This window comes from Grammomys surdaster, unplaced genomic scaffold (assembly GCF_004785775.1).
Source record: "Grammomys surdaster isolate TR1022 unplaced genomic scaffold, NIH_TR_1.0 210, whole genome shotgun sequence".
In the NCBI taxonomy this organism is placed as follows: Eukaryota; Metazoa; Chordata; class Mammalia; order Rodentia; family Muridae; genus Grammomys; species Grammomys surdaster.
The window spans coordinates 1,235,915-1,256,900 of NW_021604655.1; the positions used below are offsets into that span (position 1 = coordinate 1,235,915).

The following is a 20,986-nucleotide window of genomic DNA, read 5'->3' on the forward strand; positions in this document are numbered from 1 at the left end:
GAGTGTCACCGTCCAGGTTCTAAATATGGAGCCTGATGGGTAGGTGGAAGAGTGTGGGTGCTCAGCTGAAGACCGAGGCTCGCCTTTCCTACCACATCATGTCAGGCGCTCCTTAGAGCCATGCTGCCTTTTGTACTGGGCACCAGCTCTAGCCACACTTGGCTTTACAGCCTGGGGCAAGGTAGACCCTCTCACACTCCTGAGGCTCCCGGTTTGTATACTCTACCTTGACTAGCCATGGTGTGTCTTGCACACCATGGGTGGTGGGGTGAGCAAACATCACTGGGATGTGTGCTGGGGAAACAGGCTGTTTTCAAAGGCAGCCCAGCTTCAGTGCTTCAGCTGAAGCTGGACAAACAGGACAGACACCCCCCCTCCCCAGAGCTTCCGGGGGACTAAACCACCAACCAAAGAGTACACATGGAGGGACCCATGGCTCTAGCTGCATATGTAGCAGAGGATGGCATTGTCTGGTATCAGTGGGAGGAGAGGCCCTTGGTCCTGTGAAGGCTCTATTCCCCAGTGTAAGGGAATGCCAGGGTGGTGAGGTGGGAGTGGGTGGGTAGGAAGGTGAGCACCCTCGTAGAAGCAGGGGGATGGGGGATAGGATAGGGAGGTTCCAGAGGGGAAACTGGGAAAGGAGATAACATTTGAAAAGTAAATACATAAAATATCTAATAGAAGAAAAACTCACACAGAGAAAGAGAGAGAGGGATAGAGAGAGAGAGAGAGGGAAGCCAGCAAGCAAGCAGGACAGACCTCTTCTCTGCTGGTTCACCCAAGGAGTCGATTCACAAACCCTCAACTGCATCCAAAACTTGGGAGAGCCCTGGGTGTGTCGTTAGGTAGGACTGTCAGTCTTTCATCTGGACCACCTGTCTTACCTAGGCTCTCTTCCCACTCCTTCTGCAGAGAGTCCTAGCTGGGGCCCTGTGCTGCCTACTTCCGTGCACTGAATCCCACCCCTTTCTGTCTCTCCACACTTCTCCACGGCCTCACTGCTTCTCAGTGGCTCCCAAAGCTCTCCCCTAGGAATGAAGCCAATTCTTTGTTATCCTGACTCCTCTCATGCAGTGTCTAACAGACACTAACTTTTACACACAGAGGACATTTTAGATGAGTTCACCTTTAAGGATCAGCACATGGTCATTTGCGGTAAATACTCCATGGGTTCTTGAACACAATGTCTTGAAACACCGTTGGCAATAGTGTTCTATACCTAAAAGGGGTAAACTTTGCCCCCTTCCTCACTCTGGGGACTGAACCCAAGGCCCACTGCTTGCTAGGCAAGCGCTCTACATTGAGCTCACACCTGCCCCTAGCAACATAATTAGGGTAATTACTCTTTTTATTCTATCTTTCATATTTTAAATATCTGTACAACTCTATAATCTTTCTTTCCCTATTTTGAGACTATAAAGTTTGGTATACAAAAATCCAACCTATATCTTCTTATTATTAATTTTTTATGAAAAATACTGGGTCTGTAATCACGCTTCTCAGCTCATATCTACCTGGATATTTAAATAGCTACGTTGGCCTCATTTTCATTGCTCTGTGGTTAGTTCATCTTTCCCACCCGTCTCCTTTAGCAGTTGTTCTTTGCATTAACATTAAAGTGTGCCTCTTGGAAGCAACTACGGAAACTTTGAAGATATTTATTTATTCATACATAGTAAGCGGCCACTTTAAGATTACTCTGTTGACTCATACACACACAGACACACACACATACATACACACACACATACAGACACAAACACGCACATCACAAAAACCTTCCCTCTGCATAATTCCTTCCCTTTTGGTGATTATTATTTTGACATGTAAAATATTCTTATTTAACATCTGTGTTACTTAAAAGATACATGTGTTACCTATCCCCTGAAATTCCCTTGATTTCTTTGGCCCAGCTTTATTTTGGACTGTTGAGCTCCCTCTTTGTAGGAACTCTCTTCTATTTCAGTTCCTCACCAGAATGAAGTTGCCAACACCTTGCCCAGGGTCTCATTTGCACTGGCTCGTGGTACTATTATCAAGAAGAATTTTTAATTTTTTTTTTAGATTTATATATCTTGTGTAAGGAGTGTTCTTCTCAAATGTATGGCTGTGCACCCCATACTTGCAGAGGTCAGAAGAGGACAACAGATACCCTGGAACTAGAGTTATGGAACCACCAAGTGGATGCTGGGAATTGAACCCAACCTCTGTAAACGTAAGTGTTCTTAACTGTTGAGCCATCTCTCTCTAGTCCAAGAACTTTTTATCTATAAATTCGAATCCAGTAACCTTTATAGCTTCCATGCTTTGCTTCATACATAAAAGCCTTCCTACTCTTAAGCCATATATATATATATATATATTCAGTAGGTAAAGTGCTTATGGCACAAGCATGAGGACCAGCTTCAGCACCATGTAAAAATACAAATACTCAGGTATGGTAGCACTTCCCAGGCCAATGAGAAGCTGTCTCAGAAAATAAGGTGGATGGCTACAGAAGAACACCCCCGGAGGGCTGACCTCTGACCTCCACTGACACAAATACACCCACACAACAGTTCCTACTTTTCAAGGGACTGTGTGCAGACTGTCCTGGTGTGAGTGAAGAACGGCCCTGCTCGTCTTCCCAGAACACCACGGAGTGCTCCCGTGTACGTCTGGTCTATCTCCGAACTGTTCTATTTTCCTCCATTTAAAACTATCGCCACGCTGTAACTGCTCCACACATGTAAACATGCTACACACGTGTAAACATGCTACACACGTGTAAACATGCTACACACATGTAAACACTAATGTGTGGCAGAGCCTCCCTTGCCATCATTTCCTTCTGCCTGGGCTATTTTTATTTTTCCACGAGACTTTTAAACAGCGCATGTAAATATTTTTAAAAGTCTACTAGTATGCTTCTTGGATATCGTGGTAAGATTTATTCTTACATTTGTGTATGCACATATGCAGGTGGATGCCTAGAGAAGCCAGAAGAGGGCACTGGATCCCTTCGAGTGAGTTTAGTTGCCTCATGCAGGTGCTGGAAACTGAACTTGGGTCGTCTAGAAGAATAGCAAGTGCTCTTAGAGCCTGAGCCATCGCTCCGACCCTGGCTATCACATAGGGAAGTGACGTCTTCACGCCCCTGTCCATTCCTATGACAGAATATGGCGCCTTCCCCACTTGATTTCATTTTCTCTGGGTCTTGCTTGCTCCCTCACTAGTATTTACATTTTTTCTGCAAATAAATTGATTCCTAATATTTCTTTTTTTTTTGTTTTCTGCTGCTATTGGAAGTTATTTTCCCTTAAAGCATGAAATTGGACACTGTGTATATAAAGATGATTGTTTTCTGAAAATTAATTTTGTAAATTATTTGGTCTTTGATTAGTCCTCTTTTGCTTCTAGGTAAACAATCCAATCATTTCATCTGGGAATTACAGTTTTATCTTCTCTTCCCTTCTAATTTCTCTCTTTAATTTCCTTCTCTTGTCTAATTGTTTTGTCTACGTCCTGTGGAACAATTTTAAATAATAGTGATGATCAGTAGACATCTTTGTCTTGTTCCTGGCTTTAATGAAATTGCTTCTGGTATTCTCAATTAAGCATGACGCTGACTTCGGATTGAGATAAATATATTTTATCATATTAAGGAGACACCCAGCTATTCCTAATATTAAATGATCCTTGTATTCCTGAAATAAGCCTCACTTAGTCATGGTGAATTACTCTTATCTACAGCCATCTGGCTGGATTCAAATCCTAGCTCCACAGCATACTACCAGTGCTCAGCAGAATATACTCCTCCTCACGACTCTGTTCCCTTGCCTTTTAAAGTGAGGATAGGAGGCACCTGTGTATTAGGTGACTGTGCATACCAGCTGGCTATGTGGAAATCTGAGCATCCCTTCAAATGTTTAAAAGCTACACACACACACACACACACACACACACACACACACACACACCCCACACTTCCCTGAGTAGGCTGTTCAAATTATTCCTATGGAATAATTCCTATTTTTAAAGTTTCTTATACATTAGGCTCAGCCATAACCAGGCTGTAAATTCCCACGTGCTTCCCAGTGACTGTGCTCTTGTTTGCTTATGGCCTAAGTTCATGTGAAAGCTTCAGTTGTTTTCTTTAAAGGAGTCAAAAGTTTCCAACTGCAGCTGGATCTCAAAAGGCAGTGAGGGAAGACTCGTGAAGGTGGGGAATTTTCCTACTGGTCTAAGGAGAGTGAGGTACAAGGAGCAGAGCTGCCCCAGCTGACCACCCCATCATAACCTGGCAGCTGACCAACACCCCTGGGACGCTTGCCCACTCCCAGCTTACAAGTGGACAACTTTATGTAATGTCTTAGTATTTTAAGGGCTTGCAGTCACAAAACATCTCCATCTCATTCCTTTCTTACTGAATCCTTAAGTGTGTGTGTGTCCAAAACAAACATCCACACAGTTCCTGGCAGCCCTGAGACGGGCATTGGCAAAGTGGAGACAACCAGCCACAGCCTCCTGAGTCCTGTTATTGATATCTGTCCTATCATTTCACCCTAGTAATTGTATAGTGTATAATTAAATTCCTGGCCAGCGTGGGAATTACCCTGCCATGAAGTATGAGGGACAGGTCTAATTTCCCTTTTCTGTATAGCCATCTATGAAATTCTATCCAGTTGTTCCAGCATCAGTCTTCTAATTCATCTCCACCTACCCACCCACTGCCGCTGCTGCCACCTTGACTGAGGACATCAACTTTACTGTATCCTGAACTGTCTTATGCAGTTGAGCCCATTTCTGAATTGTCTGTTCCACTTCTTGCCTATACGTGTGCCTGTACCACACTTTCTGAGTTAAATTTCATGTTAATGTGTACTAGGACAAAGTTTCCCTTCCAAATGCTTTTTCAGGGCTTTCTCTGGCTGATCTTCTCCCTTTGTTCTTCCAAATCGATTGTAACACAAACATACACCAGAAAAAGGACTGACAGTATTTGGAGAATGGAGAGGGGGCAGGGATGAGGGGTAGGGGTGGGCCACAAATCCTTCTACAGAAGACAGTCTCAGATTTTAAATTACAATCAGGTTTATTTAATGTCACAGAACTAATCCATCTTTTTGCTTCTCCTGATTGGATAATTTTAGTAAATTATTTGGGGGAGGTTTACAAGTTTCTTGGCCAAGGCTGTTCACAGCATTCCCTTGTTAATTTTCCTGTCTTAGCTGTGTCTACCTCACTTCCTGCTTAGTTTATGGTTTCAACTGTGAGCCTAGCTTCTACATCGCCTCACCTGTGGGGCTACTTTGGCACCTGCATGGATGTTTGCTCTTGCAGAGTTTTGACACTGCTTCTGCTAGTCACCTGGAATTATGACAGACCCAGGTCTGCTGCAAATTTTAGACCACACAAGCAGTCTACATTGGTACAGAACCCTATGTCAGGGACAACTTGTTAAACATTTTTAGGTAAAAAAAATGACATTTCTTCCACCAGATCAAGATGGAGAAAGGCAAACTTGCTTCTACTGAGGTCTATGGTTTAGTTAGCACTTACCTGACACTAGTAGATGCCATGCTTGGCAGCGAGCTGGCTTTGTGAGACACCTCAGCCCAAACCCCCTTCCTTGAGCATCCTGTGCCTGACCTCAGATGCTCACCTCAGTCTTCATGCCAGAAGCTGAAGATCACTGGGCTTGGTGAAGACTTTTAGGTGAAGGATGGCATCGTCTAATTTGTCTCTCATCTGTTTGTTTGTTTTGTGCATTTAGGAAGATTTTTTTTTTTTTTACTCCAGTGGATTACTGGTAAAAATTCACTCCCACAAGTAGAACAAGTCAGTAGCAGGAAATAAAATTAGCATACAAAAGTCAGTACCTTTTATATAGAGAACTATAGTTAGAAGGTACAATGGCAGAGAGCCTCTTACTGGCAAGTCATTGACGTAGGTCAGATCATCATTGCTGTGTTAAGTCCCTTTCTGTAGTGACTCGCATTTTAATCATATGTCACCCAATTATGTGTAGGCATAAGATAGTAAATATGGGATGGATTCTCCCTAAAGTTCATTTGAAAACTGTTTTTCCTTTAATAAAAAGAGAATTATATTTATTGTGCACATATGTGCCATGGCATATCTGTACAGAGGACAGACACATGTGAGTCCCAGGGGTAGAACTCAAATTATCAGGCTTGACAAATGCCCTTTACCTGCTGAACCATCATCCCTTTTAAAACTCCCAGTTGATCCTCATGTGCACCCAGGATTAAAACCCCTGCTTCAATAGACACCAGAATTCACAGGTAAAGTAGGGGGCATACCTCAGTGGTAGGCAGGGGTCCAGAGTTAAGAAAGGGTATTTGTTTGAGGGAATGATTTTATGAACATATTTTAAAAATGCAAAAATATCTATGACAGCTAGCTCGAGTAATGCACAAATCAAGAAGGCCGAGGGCAACAGACTTGGGCAAGAGAAGTGTAGCTGGGAGGCAGGGGGACACTCTTCTCAATGGGGGTGTGTGTGAGGTCAGTTGCTGAGAGGCTGGGGTTAACAGGGTTTGGAATAGTTTTTGCAAAGCAAAAACTGCTACCAGGAGCAGCACTGGCCAGGACACTGGGGAGTAGGGCTGTTACATGACTCTGGGGTGGTGGCGTTTTGCTCAGCTGTTGTTCATTAGCCATTGGCAAGAATACAATGTAGTTAAGAACGCTACCCAGGGGCTATGAAATTCTCTCTTCTTTCACTCTTCAATTTATAATATTTGAAGACTATGAGGTCCATAAACTACCTTGCAAAAAGAAATTTTGCATTAAACTTTAGGAAGCTTTTAAAACTGATTGTTAAGCCAGTCTTGCTATGAAGTTCAGGCCAGCCCCTTGGCACTGCTGGCATGGACCATCATCAAGCCTTTTTAAAAAAAAAAAAAAACAACAGCATTTCTCTATGTAGCTCTGGGTGTCCTAGAACTCAATATGTAGACCAGGCTGGCCTCAAACTCCTCTGCCTCCCAATACTTGGATCAGAGATGTGTGCTACCAGGCCCAGCACTATCAAGAGACTTTTGATAGCTATTTAGTAATGAGGCTATTTTTTGCGACTCATGGTTTTAATTGGTCTTTAAGATGGGAAAGAAAAGCCATGTCCTGTTCTCAATGGTTGTAACAATTGAGAGCCAAACCAACAACACAGGTATGAGTATAAAGAACAAGACTAGGCAGTTCTCGGAACACCTTCCCAAACGCAGGGAACTCCTTCACCACATCTGTCTGGAAAGGAAGGCTTAGGCTGTGAGCTTTGGCAGTGGTCAGGATCCACCTTAATTATGACTAAATCATAAAGAACAATGTCCATTCCTTTTGAAGGCTTCAAGATGAGATTATCACATTCTGAGATGCTGAAGCCATGACTCAGACAACAAAACTGTGTGCTATTCCTGCTGGATTCCCAGCCCTCGCACCCGATTAGCTGTGTAGAGCAGCCATGAGAATGTGGGTGGGCTGTGAAGAACTGAAGTTCTGAGATTACCAAACTCAGTAGCTGCTTATTATATGCCTGTGATGAACCTGAGGTTTTTTTTTTTTTAATTTTCCTTTTCTGAGCTTTATATCAAAGTATATACATCATTATGTGGGGGAAAGTGTGTAAGGCTTTTCCCTGAAACTAAGATTTAATGAACAAACATTGTAAGCTCACAGGTGGCTGTATCTTATATAACATTTTTATACTGACAACTCCTATCTCAGGCCACTCCCATCTTCTCCTTGTGGCCACTGGGACGGTTTCTTCCACATCATTCTTTCTTAGTAGCAATCTTTCAGGTGTCTGGGAGCAAACACACGGGGAACAAAGCCATGTTTGAGAGTTTCTGCAAGGAATCATCCACAAGCCCGTCTTTGCCAAGCACATAGGCAGACCCTACTACAGGAGACAGTCTAACTGCTAATGGCACACGGGCTGCTGAGGGATTATGGGATGCCCGGGTGCCAAGTCAGTGGGTAGGTGCTGCTGGTCTGAGGACTGCCCTGAGCTGGCCCTCTCCCTTTGCTGGAGACTGTTCTCCACGATGGCCATTTTCGGCACTGAACTCCCTGCTAGTCTAAGACCTGTCTGAGGCTCTGCTAGGAGCAGCCCTTTCCCCTCTCTGCCTAAGATGGCTTTCCTTTGAATCCTCAGCATGGGCCTCATCTTCCTATCTGCTGATCTGCCGAGAGATTTCCCCACTGTTAGGAGTGTATTATTCTGTCCATTTGCACTGCTGGGCTCCTTTTTGAAAAACCTTGTAGTCTATACCTTCAGCATTACTGCTCCTTTGTCTTCCACACTGCCATTCCCAGGCATAGCCATTCCCAGGCACAGGCCCTCCTTCTCGGAGACTGTCACACAGGAGCCACCCCTGGTGACTAGCAGCTGTAGCTCTGCTAACTGCAGCAACAGGAGATAAATACTGACAAGCAAAACTAGCTTTCAGCAAAGGCAGAGGCTGACTAGAGTGAAATGCTTCCACTACCTCATTGTCTAAGCTATGTCCCCAACAAGGCAGCAGTCATGTTTGCTCGAGCCAGTCTCTGTGCTCTCACCCCAAACAAGTTTCCTAAGACACTGAATGCAGCCATGACCACGGTAGCCTGGCAGCTTCTCCTAATACCTGTACCTCTCAGTTCTGAGTGGCTTCTGTGATGGTAACTCAGGTGCAGCAGAACTTCCTGGACATTGGAAGGAAATTTTAGATAGATGGATAAATAGGTAGATATCGATAGGTAGATATAGATGACAGACAGACAGACATGCTTAATGTCTCTCGTCCCCAAATGCAAAGCTTAATCAGGACTGGTAATTAATTTAATTACCGGTTGTTCTGCATTGAGCTTTACTTAATAAAAGGCCTCATTCATAAGCACCACAAGTTAAGACGCTTTATTTACTTTGGGTCATTTGCTGTGAGAACTGTCTTGTTTAAGAGCCAATGTCATCTGAAATTTTTTATTGCAATTGACTTCTAAAAAACTCAAGGCCCAACCACATGTCACTCAGAACACCGTATCCTGCCCCTCCAAGTGTAGCACCGTGTAAACAGCACTGAATTCGTCCTCTCATCAGTTCTGACCAAAGAGCTACCCAGGGAGGTTGATACATGAAGCTCTTTCTCTAAACACTGCATCCGAAAATAGTCTCAGATCCCGTTAAAGTTCTTGGTAAAGCTAACGTCTTGTGAATGGACTTCATGCAAGTAGATAATGTGACTTTTGTCCACTATAGAAAAAAAAACAAGCCAGTGAAATTCAGAGAAACATCCATATAGTCCATAAGAATACATCAGAACATGGAAATCAGAACCACGGCACTTGGCTTCATTAGTTCTGATATGAAATGAATGAGCACAGTCAAAGGCCATCTTTAAGGTCTGTCAAGTGATCTTCAATACTGAGAACAAACATGATTGCAAAAGTGCACCTCTCCTTGAAAAGCAGATCTTAAATTTATGACATTATCCACTGTGCCATAAAAAAATTGTTTTGAATGTAAGGTTTAAAACACAACTGATACTAAAGTTTGCCCGAAGCTGGTTAACATAGAAAATAAGCAGATGAGTGGCATCCGTAAGCATGCACTTACACTTTAAAATGAGCATACATTACAACCCTGCTTTAGAAAGAATTTATGTGCTTAATATTCTGTTTTCTTGGTAAATAACGTTATCCCCATTCATTACAGGCAGATGCTGTAATCTTGGATGGTCCCTGTCAAAAGCATTCAGAAATGTGTAGAAACACATGACAAACAAAGATGAGAAACAGTCATGAAAGCGCGTCATAGCTGTGGGCCTCGGGCTGACTCAGGGTACCAGTGAGAAACAACAGATTATAGAACCCAGGCAGAAGAGCACGAGCGTCTCTTGTTTCAGTTTGGGCTCACTTGTGATTGAGTAAAGCATGCAACTCTGCCTTCACCTCTGAAAATTGGCATGGCTTCAGAGAGATATTTAAAATATAAATAAATATGTATATATAAGCTACTTTAAATCCCAGGTAAAAAGAGGACGACCAGGCAGTGTACCATAATGTACCAAAAGGAGAGCCACTGGACACCTTTGCACCTGACGGTGGAGGTCACTGTCAGGACCAGTGTCTGCATGAACCAGTCTGGAAACATTTAAAAAGCATCGTCAGTAGATTTTTCCCTCTACCCAACCCAGAACAGAAGAAATGTGTTCCACAGGCCACTACAGGAACACAATGGCACAAGCGTCCACTTAAATCTCTGAATTTGTAACAGTGCCACAGTCCCTGTCTTCTGTGGATGCAGCTGAGACACCCATAAGACACTCACTCCTTGTAAGAATCAGAGTGAGTCTGGGGGACAGGTTTTGGTGTTACCCTTTTCATCCTACGATCTCTCTCTGCACCCCCCTCTACCATTCTTGCTATGGTCAGCTGACACAGTCTCAGCATCCCCAAGATCTGTAAACACCGGGCTTCAGGTTGCCCTTTGCAAACAGACTCAAATTCTGGGCCCTGCCCACCTCACTGCTAAGGAGTCACAGAGCACCCTCCCAAATGAACACACTGATTGCACTCCGTGTGAGAGGGATAATTACCCTTTAAGAAAAGGAGGCACCAGATCACCTGGAAGCTGTCTTAAAGAGAGGTTATTCTCTCCTACATGACCAAGGCAGTGAGTATTTAACAAACACTACGTGTGTTTCAGAGTCAACGCACTCAGTTGATAAAAAGAGAGAGCATCCTGTCAGGCAGGCCCTGAATGACAGGCGCTCCAGATGACACTCCTGGGAAATGTGGCTCTTCCCAGCAGCTGCAGGCACTCACTTATTCCCCACCTTGACAAAGTAGCATTGACTTCTGGCAGGACTATATATACAACTGTACTTGCAGCTGAGCAGTCATAAACACACCACATAGAAAGGCATATCAGAAAGACATCTTTCCTTCCCAAACCATGGCTCCAACCAACCATTATCATAACAGATAACGGAGCATGAGTTTCTGCTTATCACTGGTTACTGACCTATAAAACACTAACAATGAGATCGGGGTCAGAACACTATCCACTATTTTGCTGAGCACCTAAACCCCCATCTGCCCTGTAGTACACAGACCTTTGTGCCCTGTCAGTAGAACACTGAGCATGAGGAGGAGGTCAGGTACAATGGAGTTGCTGGCGATCCCCTCAGACCATGAGCAGGCAAGGGAATAAACTCCCAACCCTAACTGCTGGTGTCTCTTCTAGGGCCCCAAACTGAGAACTTGGTTGATGTATCTTACTGGCACTGAGTGAATCAAGGCTCCATGGCAAGCCTTACTGCATAGACACAATTCCATCCAGGAATGTGTTTCGAATTGGCTGCAAATTTAGGACTTCATCAGCGATATTAAAAGCTCTACACAGAAGGTAGGCAAAAGCTGTTACTAGATTTTCAGGAACAAAGACACAGCTGCCAAGGAGCAGCAGCTCTAAGGTGGCAGCTGGAGGTGAATGGTGGGCTAGCAAGGAAGGAAGGAATACAGCAGACGATGCCCCGCCCATTTAAAGAAAACTGATATTTTACAAAAAGAGATTCCTCAAATATCATTTTCTAGAAGAAAGAGTGACTGCTGCATGTGAGGAAGAGTTGGTCCTGATGGCATCAGGACGAAGCCTGCCGATCAGAACAGTAAGACTGTACGATACAGAGGTTCAACACCCATTGGGTACTGGGCTTGAGCTGCATCCCGGGCTCTTTTCCTGCGGTGTTTTGAAAAATGTGGCTGGAGGAAAGGCGGTGGCTTTCTCTGCTGCAGCGGTCCCGTCCAACCACTCTGAGTCAGGAGGCTTCTGTGCTGGGAGGGCTGGCTCCAGAACATCTGGGTGCACTGTGTGTCACAACAGAAGGGGAGATGAGTTAGTATAAGAAGTTAGGATAAGAGGCATTTAGAAACAAGCTTCTTGGGGGCTGGAGATGGAGAGATGGCTCAGTGGTTAAGGGCACTGGCTGTTCTTCCAGAGGTCCTGAGTTCAATTCCCAGCAACCACATGGTGGCTCACAACCATCTGTAATGGGATCTGATGCCCTCTTCTGGTGTGTCTGCAGCATACTCACATATATAAAATAAATAAATCTTGAGGGAGGAGGAACAAGAGGAGGGGGGGAAGAGGAAGAAGAGGAAGAGGAGGAAGGGGAGAAAGAAGAAGAGGAAGGAGAAGCTTCTTAATCTTTGAATTTCATGTCCTATTCACCTATTACTGTTTTCTTCATTTAAAACATTTAGAACAAATTTACAATATAGAAAAACCCAAAACATTTCACCCATGGAGAAACATACATGTGCCAAGCACTGCTCTGCTATACACTGCACACTCAGGACTCCTACCCCACTCTTCCCTCCTACACCGTGTGTGTGTGTGTGTGTGTGTGTGTGTGTACACATTTCTTTTTAAAAACAACATCTTATGAAGTAGCCCAAGATGGCTTCAAAGTCAAGGCCTTCTTGTCTCAGCCTCCAACTGCTGGGGTCACAGCTGTGCCATTTATTACCTGCACGACCGAATTTTTTTTTTTTTTGGTTTTTCGAGACAGGGTTTCTCTGTGTAGCCCTGGCTGTCCTGGAACTCACTCTGTAGACCAGGCAGGCCTCGAACTCAGAAATCCGCCTGCCTCTGCCTCCCAAGTGCTGGGATTAAAGGCGTGCCACCACCGCCCAGCTACAACCTAATTTCTTAACAAAAACTCTTACAAGTAGGCACTATCATCCAAATTTTATGGATCAGAAAACAAAACTAACAAAATCAAAAGTAGCAATTCATGTTCAAATATTGGGCTGGAAGCCTTATGGTTTTCTTGCCACATTGGACCCCAAATATGATGGTGTTACGAGTGAATACAAGGAAATAAACAGACTGAGGCACAGTACTTTAAGGACGTGTTGTGAGACACTCTGGACTGGGAAGTCAGTGCTGGTGTGGAGCTGTGCTGTGTGCTCACAACACTCAGCACCCTGGACCGGGTCCACTGAATGTCAATGGCATCCCACCACAGTGCTGTCATGTTCTTCACCTTTCCAAACGCCCAAGTGGATCACAACAGACCACCCTCATCCCACCAGAGTGTCTTCACTCTGCCAAGAGTAAAATACACTGAGATATAGCAAAATACACTGAGATATGGCAAAATACAGCACAGTTTAGATTTTTCTTTCCCATCCAATAAGTCTACCCAAGTGTGTGTGTGTAAACACACACACACACACACACACACAGAGAGAGAGAGAGAGAGAGAGAGAGAGAGAGAGAGCGCATGAGAGCGAGAACAAGCGAGCCTTGGTACGTTTCTAATAGTGGGTCACAAAAAAAATTTAGCTAAATGACAGTCCATGTGTAAACACACCATATTTTGATGCTCATTCACCTGGCCATGCATATCTGGGCTGTTCTACTGTGACCAATGTTGCTGTGAACAGCACTATAGGAAAATCTATGTTTTGGGGGCTGAAGAGAGGCTCAGCAGTTAAGAGCACTGGTTGCTTTTTCAGAAAAATTAGGTTCAATTCCAGCCCCCACAGGGAGGCCCACAACCTTAAGTAACTCCAGTTTCCGAGTATCCAACATCTTCTGGCTTCTGTGAGCTCTGCATGCATGTGGTACATAGACATACAAGCACGAAAAACAGCCATACACACAACATGATAACATTTTTTTTAACATTTTAAATTTTCTTCTTTTAACTCTTTAGGTGACATAATCAAGAAACAGAGATGGCAGATCTCATGACAGTCTTATGATGACCATCTTGAGAAACTGCACGATTTTCTATAGGATATAGTACTTGACATTCCACCAGAAATGCTCTAGGGTTCTGACCATGTCTCTGTCAAGTATTGTCTTTTTTCTGAAACCACCATCAAACGAGCATGAAGTAACCTAGAAGAATGTCTATCCCATCCTCACCCAGAACAGCACCTTTCCCAACAGTATAAAGTAGGACATGACCAATAGCCATCAAGAACACTGAGCTGTGACACAGGCCTCCTTCTACACTGGAATACTCTGTGTGTGGCAGTCAGAGACAGAAGGATTTTGTACAAGAAAACATGTATGAATGTCAGAAACAGAACTGGGTGAAACCTGTCAATATGAATTCTTTTGTATGAGGTCCAGAAACACGAAGAAGCAGACAACATACTCTTTAGCAGTGTCTTTAAAGAAGCATGTCTGTAAAAAAAAACAAAACAAAACAAAACAAAAGACAACAGACAAGTAGGAAAACAGCTGCTGCTGAGCAAAGTGGGGAAACCTTTCCCAGGGTGAATAAGACTATAGCTCGCCGCACTGTGTTTCTGTACCTTATGTATCAATAGTCTTTTATATATAAGCCCGCCACACTGTGTTTCTGTACCTTATGTATCAATCATCTTTTATAGCAATTAAGTTTTTGACAAGGGGTTAGAATAATTTGGAGAACATTGTCTCAACTTAAAAATAATGAATTTAGATACATATATCGGAGGCTAGTACCCTAGGCTCAGTTCTCTCCAGTCTCATCAGTTAGCTGTAGCTGTAATGGTCTCCAGCTATTGCAAAGCAGAGCTTCATTGAAACCCACACTTAAGGGGAAGTAGTAAGAATGCAGTTAGAGATTACACTGATTTAGGAAAGTGGCAGCAGTAGATTTCTCTAGGTTCTGACCTCACTGATCATGTGTAGTTGGCTAGATTTAGAGTACCAGGCATAAAATCCTTCCTCTTGATCATGCCTTAAGACCAATCATAGGGCTGGAGAGATGGCTCATCGGTTAAGAACACTGGCTGCTCTTCTGGAGGACCAGAGTTCAATTCCTAGCACTTACATGGTGGCTCACAACCATCTATAAAGGGATCATATGTTCTCTTCTGACATGCAGGTATACATGCAACAGAGCACTCATACAGCTGTTGGTTACTCCCAAGATATAAGTACTACTGTGCATTATTGGTGATTTCTTGTTGTGTTGGTCACTGTGTACAACCTAACCTACATCTAAGGCACACAGAACATCAACAAGATGGAAGTGAGGAGGACTGCAAGAGCAAGAGGTCCAAGACATCTGCTGTGAGACTGTCCTCTACAAAAGTGAGGGATGCCACACCCATAAAAGATCAACAATATGTCTGCCTAAACAAGATCTAGACAGTGACATCATCAACTGACATGCCAGCATGAACGGAGGAAATCAGACAGGGCTACCTCTAGATGAAGAGCTACAGAAAACTGATGACTGCAGAGAGGGAGAATCAGTTTCCCACAAGAATGAGACCCTTAAGTGGTTATCCGGTACCCAATGGTGAGTCCCAAAATTATGTACATATAAACAACACTAAACGGATTCAATAGGTTTTGTGTGTATACATGTGAACGCAAGTTTTGTATGCATGTATAAATATTTGTATATATTTATGTGTGTACATCACAAAAATAATGAAAGAAGCCAAGAGAATATATGGAAGTAAAAGGAGTGCTTAGAGGAAAGGAAAGGGATAGTGGGAGGGAGATCAATACACGGTAACAGAGACTGATGGTGATCAAAGTGTATTATCTACATGGGGAAATGTCACAATGACACTAGTAGCTTCACAAATACTAATAAAAATAAACAAGATATCATTGGTCTATTCATAAATACTACCTACTAAGTCTGTTGTAGTGGCAGGTGTCTTGTTAAATGTTGGGGGTTAGCAGTGAACAAATGGATTAAAAACACTTACCCTTCCAAATACTCAGCTGGCTTGCTGCTCAGGGTAACTAACAGATCATCTGTTAAACAGCTTCTCAACGGCAGTCATAATCCCAGGGAATGGAAGGTTGGGGGAAAGGCTTTAGGAATAGCCTAAACTATCCAGGCTCTGAACAGAATCTCCAATGGTCCCAGTTCTCCTATTCTAAAAACCATCGTTTACCTTTTGAAGGTAAAGGAGTGATTTGCATGTCAAGAGCTCTAATGAGGAAAATCACTTCAAGCAGCATGGTTCAGTGTAAGCCTGGGTACCTTAAATTTCTTACAGCCACTGACTCTCAAGTTTTGAAGAAAATGGTTATTTCCACTCCTATCCCCAAATACATTTTTTTAAGTGCCTAATACAACTAGTTTGATTCAGCATGCAGTACAGCCTGGGTACCACTCTTAGAAAAGGCTTGCACACTTACTCACTAGGATCCAGGAAACAGCTATGCACTAAACCTCTATCCACATTAAAGCTAGGGCTGGAAGGGAAGCAGAGACAAAGAGAAGACAATAACAGCGCTCCAGTTCCAGAAGGATCTACCTAATGACCGAGAGGGTGCTTTCCCAGCCTTTGCGCTATTAACACACATACACACGAACAAAACAAGGAAGACCTGGGTGTCCCTTCCTTTCTTCACCCTCTAGCCTTACTAAGATCTTTAAATTCAGTCAATTTCAACTCAAAACTTTCTACGGGTGGGGGAAGGGCAGAGATTTGTGGCTGCATGCTTAAGAAAGAAGCTGAATTCATCACGGTGACAGGGAGAGTGTTGGCAGAGATCTGAGCTATTTATTCTTTTAGGAAAATCCTATAAAGAATGACACAAGGAAGCCTCTATCTGCAGTCTTGTTCATCACACGGGTGAAGAGCTGATAACAGATGTATGCAGCTGTGTGATTTAGTGCCAGGAGCTGGCCCCTGATGTGTATTAATACAGCGGCAAAGCGGGACGCACCTCTCTTCATCACTCATTTCTATAAAAGAGGTGGAATCCGAGATGGCCCGATGGTAGGCAGAGCAAGCCCATTTGTTCTCCTGACTGATGGTGCAGGCTCAGGCTGTGTCCTTCACCTCCATGGGGCACTCAGGTTGTGAGTAGAAAAAAAAAAGAAAGAAAGAAAGTGCTCGGTGAAGCCGGGCTCAGTCAACAAGTTAGGGGAGAGGAGTCGGCATCAGAAACACATCTTCTTTAATGCACTAACTACATTCCCTGCTTTGAATGTGGAATAAACTCTTCCCATGGTTCTGCTCTCATAAAGCACTAAAGCTGGGTGGGGGTGGAGCTCAGCAGTACAGCACTTGCCTCTGCACATGAGGGCCTAGGTTTGATCCCCAGAACTTGGAAAAAAATTAAAAGCAAGAAATAGGACCAAGGTATTAAGGAGGGGAAGAAAGAGAACAAAAATTAAGAAAAAAGGCTTAAATTCTTTAAACAATGCAGGCGAAACAAGGAGTGAGCTGAGTTTCACAGTCTGGAATAATCCTATCATACATTCGAAGGATGGTCAAGTGTTTAAAGGGCGAATCTAGGGCATCAGGACCCTGTGAGTTACTGACACTTGCCTTCAGAGGGTGACTTACACTTAGCCCTCAGTTTTCTCATGTATCAGTGGGAACAGTAAGAACTGCATTTGTCCTTAAAGCTGAGGCAGAGGCTGAGTCAACTACTGCAGACTAACTGCCTGCACAGGGCCTGGCCAGGCGGAAACCACAATCAAAATTCACAAGAACCATTAGGCCTGAGATAACTGTCTAGGATGAGCCACAGAATTACAGTCACCTCAAACAGAAGCTCAAAGAGGTCCACTCTAGAGCATGAGAAGAACATGTCCACACCTGCCTGCTCGATATCTTCACTCAGCACCCAACTGCTCTGGATACGTGATGTGGACACAGCTAGTGAAGTAAGCGGTCTCCCGGCTGTCTGGGTGCAAAACTGCTTTGGGTGCAGGTCTGTCTCACATCTTATCCTCACAGCTGAGAGAGGCCATGCATAGGATTTGTTACCACGCTTGCTTCTGACTGCAGCCCAGCATACAAAGCCAGGTTGAGAATTCATCTTACGTGTGCATGTCAGTGCTCAAAAGTTTCTCGCTCTTGTTTTTGTTTGTTTTTCAAGGCAGGATTTCTCTGTGTTAGCTCTGGCTGACTTGGACTCACTCTGTAGACCAGACTGGCCTAAAATTCAAAGATCCACCTGCCTCTGCCTCCTGAGTGCTGAGATTAAAGGCGTGTGCTGCTGCTGACTGCTTTCATATTTTGAATTGCTTCAGAGTTTGAATTTTTTAAATTAGGGACGTTCAACCTGTAGTTTAACTAGGGCAACTAATTTAATTACAATGGGCTTGATATTCAATATACTTGTTAACATATGTGTGGTAAAGTACACACATTTTAAGTGTAAAGCTAAAGACATTTACATATATAAACACCCATGTCACCCCTGTCTAGTCAGTAATGTAGAACATTTCCAGAGCCCCAGATTTTTCTGTGTCCTCTCTTGGGCACTTTCCCACCAAAGATAGCTGCAATCTTGGGCTTCTACCAACTAGCATAAGTTTTATATAGAAACAAAAAAGGTTTATCTGAAAAATTTGTTTTTAATCAGACATTTCATGATGAGTAAAAATGGGCACGCTATTATACGTAACCAGTGAGGATGCACTGCACTGTATTCACCAATGAAGAAAATAAACAGGGCCAGGCATAGTGGTACACACCTTAGGAGGCAGAGACAGATGGATCCCTGTGTGGTGAAAGCCAGCCTGGTCTACAGTCTATGTAGTGAGTTGAAGGACAGCCAGAGCGATATCATATGACCCTATCTCAAAAAAAAAAAAAAAAAGAAAAGAAAAAAACAAAGAAAGGAAAAGAAAAGAAAAAAGCAGGGACTAGGGAGATGGGTCAGTGGTTAAGAGCTCTGGCTGTTCTTCTAAAGGACCCAGGTTCAATTTCCAGCACCCATATGGTGGTTTATAACCATCTATAACTCTAGTCCTAGGAAATTCAATACCCTTTTCTGGCCTCTATGGGCACCAGGCACACACATATGTAAAATAAAATAAAAATTATTTTTTAAAGAAGAGAGTATGGGAACCCAGGTAGCCACTTGTCGCTGAACAAGCTGCTATCCAGCTGGGTGTGCTTCAGCATGGACTTCACCCCAGCAAAGGTTCAAACAACTGGGACAGCTGACAGAGGAACACAGAAAGCCCAGTGACAGGATGAAAAAGCAGACTCCACTGTCAGACTTGTGAAAATTACTGTCAGCATCCAACTTCTTACATAAAACAGGATTAGAGATTCCTTATCACAAAGATCAGAGGGAAAGGTATATAAAACACATAACTTAGCGTTCGGAACACAACACTGTTCTATAAATGACAACTGTATATAATCACCTGTGCTAGGGCTAGAAAAAGATGCTGAGACCACAGGTTTCCGTTTCCTTTTAATGTCACGTGAACATGGTGGTCCCCAGTGTACACTTGCCTGCCTGCAGAAAGAGAAGAGAAAGAAGAGGAAGAAGAAAGCTGTTAACGTCGCAGTCCTTGTTATGAGGCGTCGTGTTGTCTAGATGAAGTCTCTGCCCCGCTATAGCTATACGGTAAAAAAGCAGGCACCAGCTCTCGCCACTTGTCACTGCGGCTTCTGCACACGCTCAGAATTATTCAGAACCCATAAGACATGGCACTCTCAACTATTTAACAGGTTTCAGGAAGCAGAAATTCAAGCTTAGGTAAATATGGGTTTCATCACATCATTTTTTTTTTTTACATTGCTTTCACATGAAAATTCTAGCTCCAACTGAGCTGAACTTACTAAGGAAATATTTGCTTCCACATGATTGAAAATGTGTTGATACCCTGTGAAAGGGGTTCATTTACATAGAATTATAAAAAGTTTAATCCTGCTGGACAGTGGTGGTACATATCTTTAATCCCAACACTCTGGAGGCAGAAGCAGGTGAGTCTCTGAGTTTGAGGCCAGCCTGGTCTATAGAGTGAGTTCTAGGACAGCCAGGGCCACACAGAGAAACCCTGTCTCAAAAGCCAGTCGAATAAACAAAACAAAACAAAAACAAACAAACAAAAAAACCTACCACTACCACCATTCCCCCCCCCCAAAAAAAAAATTAAAAAGAAAAGCCCATGCAAAAATGTTTATCCCTGTTGTCACTGGATAATCTGGGTTTTTAAAATTTTTATGTGTACAAGTGTTTTGTCTACAAGGATGTGTGTACATCCTATGTGTGCCTGATGCCTTAGGGGTTGGAGGGGAAGGATCTGCATCTCCTGGATTTACAAACAGCAGTGGCCATCACGTGTGTGCTGGGGCTCCAAGTGCTCCTGAGCCCTGAGCAGAGCGTCTAGCCCTGAGAATCTGAGTTGCCTTCTTTTTTTTAACACTTTATTGGTTCCTTGTGAATTTTCATTTCATGTACCCCAATGATAATTTGGATTTTTAATACTGTTTATATCTCGAATTAAATATTTGGTTTCTGTGACCTTAAAAATACAAATTATGTGTCAATGACATGTTAAACTGTTGTATTTTCAGCTTATTTCACAAATGAAACACCTAAATAATCTAAGGAAGGAAGGCAAGATTCTCCAGAAAATGACAGCCTTACCACTGGACTAGCTGCCATGATATCCTAGTTCCTCACCTCCTCCTTCCCTGCAGTCTGATTAAGCTGAGTGTCGCTTTTACACAAAGCTTCCCTTCAGCACTGCAGGGCTTCCGTGCCACGAATCATTATCTGACTGGTGAACATGCATCATGCTTCCCTAATGAGGCCTAATCCCCTTGAGATTAGAACGGGGATCCTGAAAGCAGGCACCATATTTACACTTCTTTCCTAATTACCTAATGATCTACTGTCCTGAGCACAGGCCAAGCTGATCCTCCTAAGTATATGGTAGCCAGAACTTAGAGGAAGAAGAATTTTAAAAATCAAACGGTCAAACGGATAAATGAACCCTGAAAAGTAGATTAAAATTGTAAACTTTATATTATTTATATTTTGTCACAATTAAAAAATAAACAGCTATAACCCATTTTAAAAAGAAGAAAAAAGAAAAACAGAAAGTAAGTCTGGTGTGTGGGGCTGGGGCTGGAGAGGACAGTCAGGAGTTGCAGAGAATCCAAGTTCCCTCCCAGCACCCACATGAGGTAGCTTATACCTGCCCGTCTGTACTTTCATCTCCAGGAAATCCAGTGTGTGTGTGTGTGTGTGTGTGTGTGTGTG

General features: G+C 43.3%; 1 protein-coding gene across 6 annotated transcripts in view; it reads right to left on the reverse strand.

The window, feature by feature from the left end:
- Positions 1-8,872: 8,872 nt before the first annotated feature.
- Positions 8,873-20,986, reverse strand: part of Gpatch2l (G-patch domain containing 2 like) — a 48,811-nt gene continuing 36,697 nt past the window's right edge. For 4 of the 6 annotated variants that reach the window (XM_028771881.1, XM_028771880.1, XM_028771878.1 and 1 more), the window contains 2 exons: positions 19,137-19,231; positions 8,873-11,853 (listed from right to left, as the gene is read on the reverse strand). In XM_028771881.1, the coding sequence (XP_028627714.1) occupies positions 11,678-11,853; positions 19,137-19,231 (271 nt within the window). In that variant the 3' untranslated portion in view covers positions 8,873-11,677. The remainder of the gene's footprint in view (positions 11,854-19,136; positions 19,232-20,986) is intronic. The other 2 variants (XM_028771882.1, XM_028771883.1) reach the window with 2 other exon arrangements.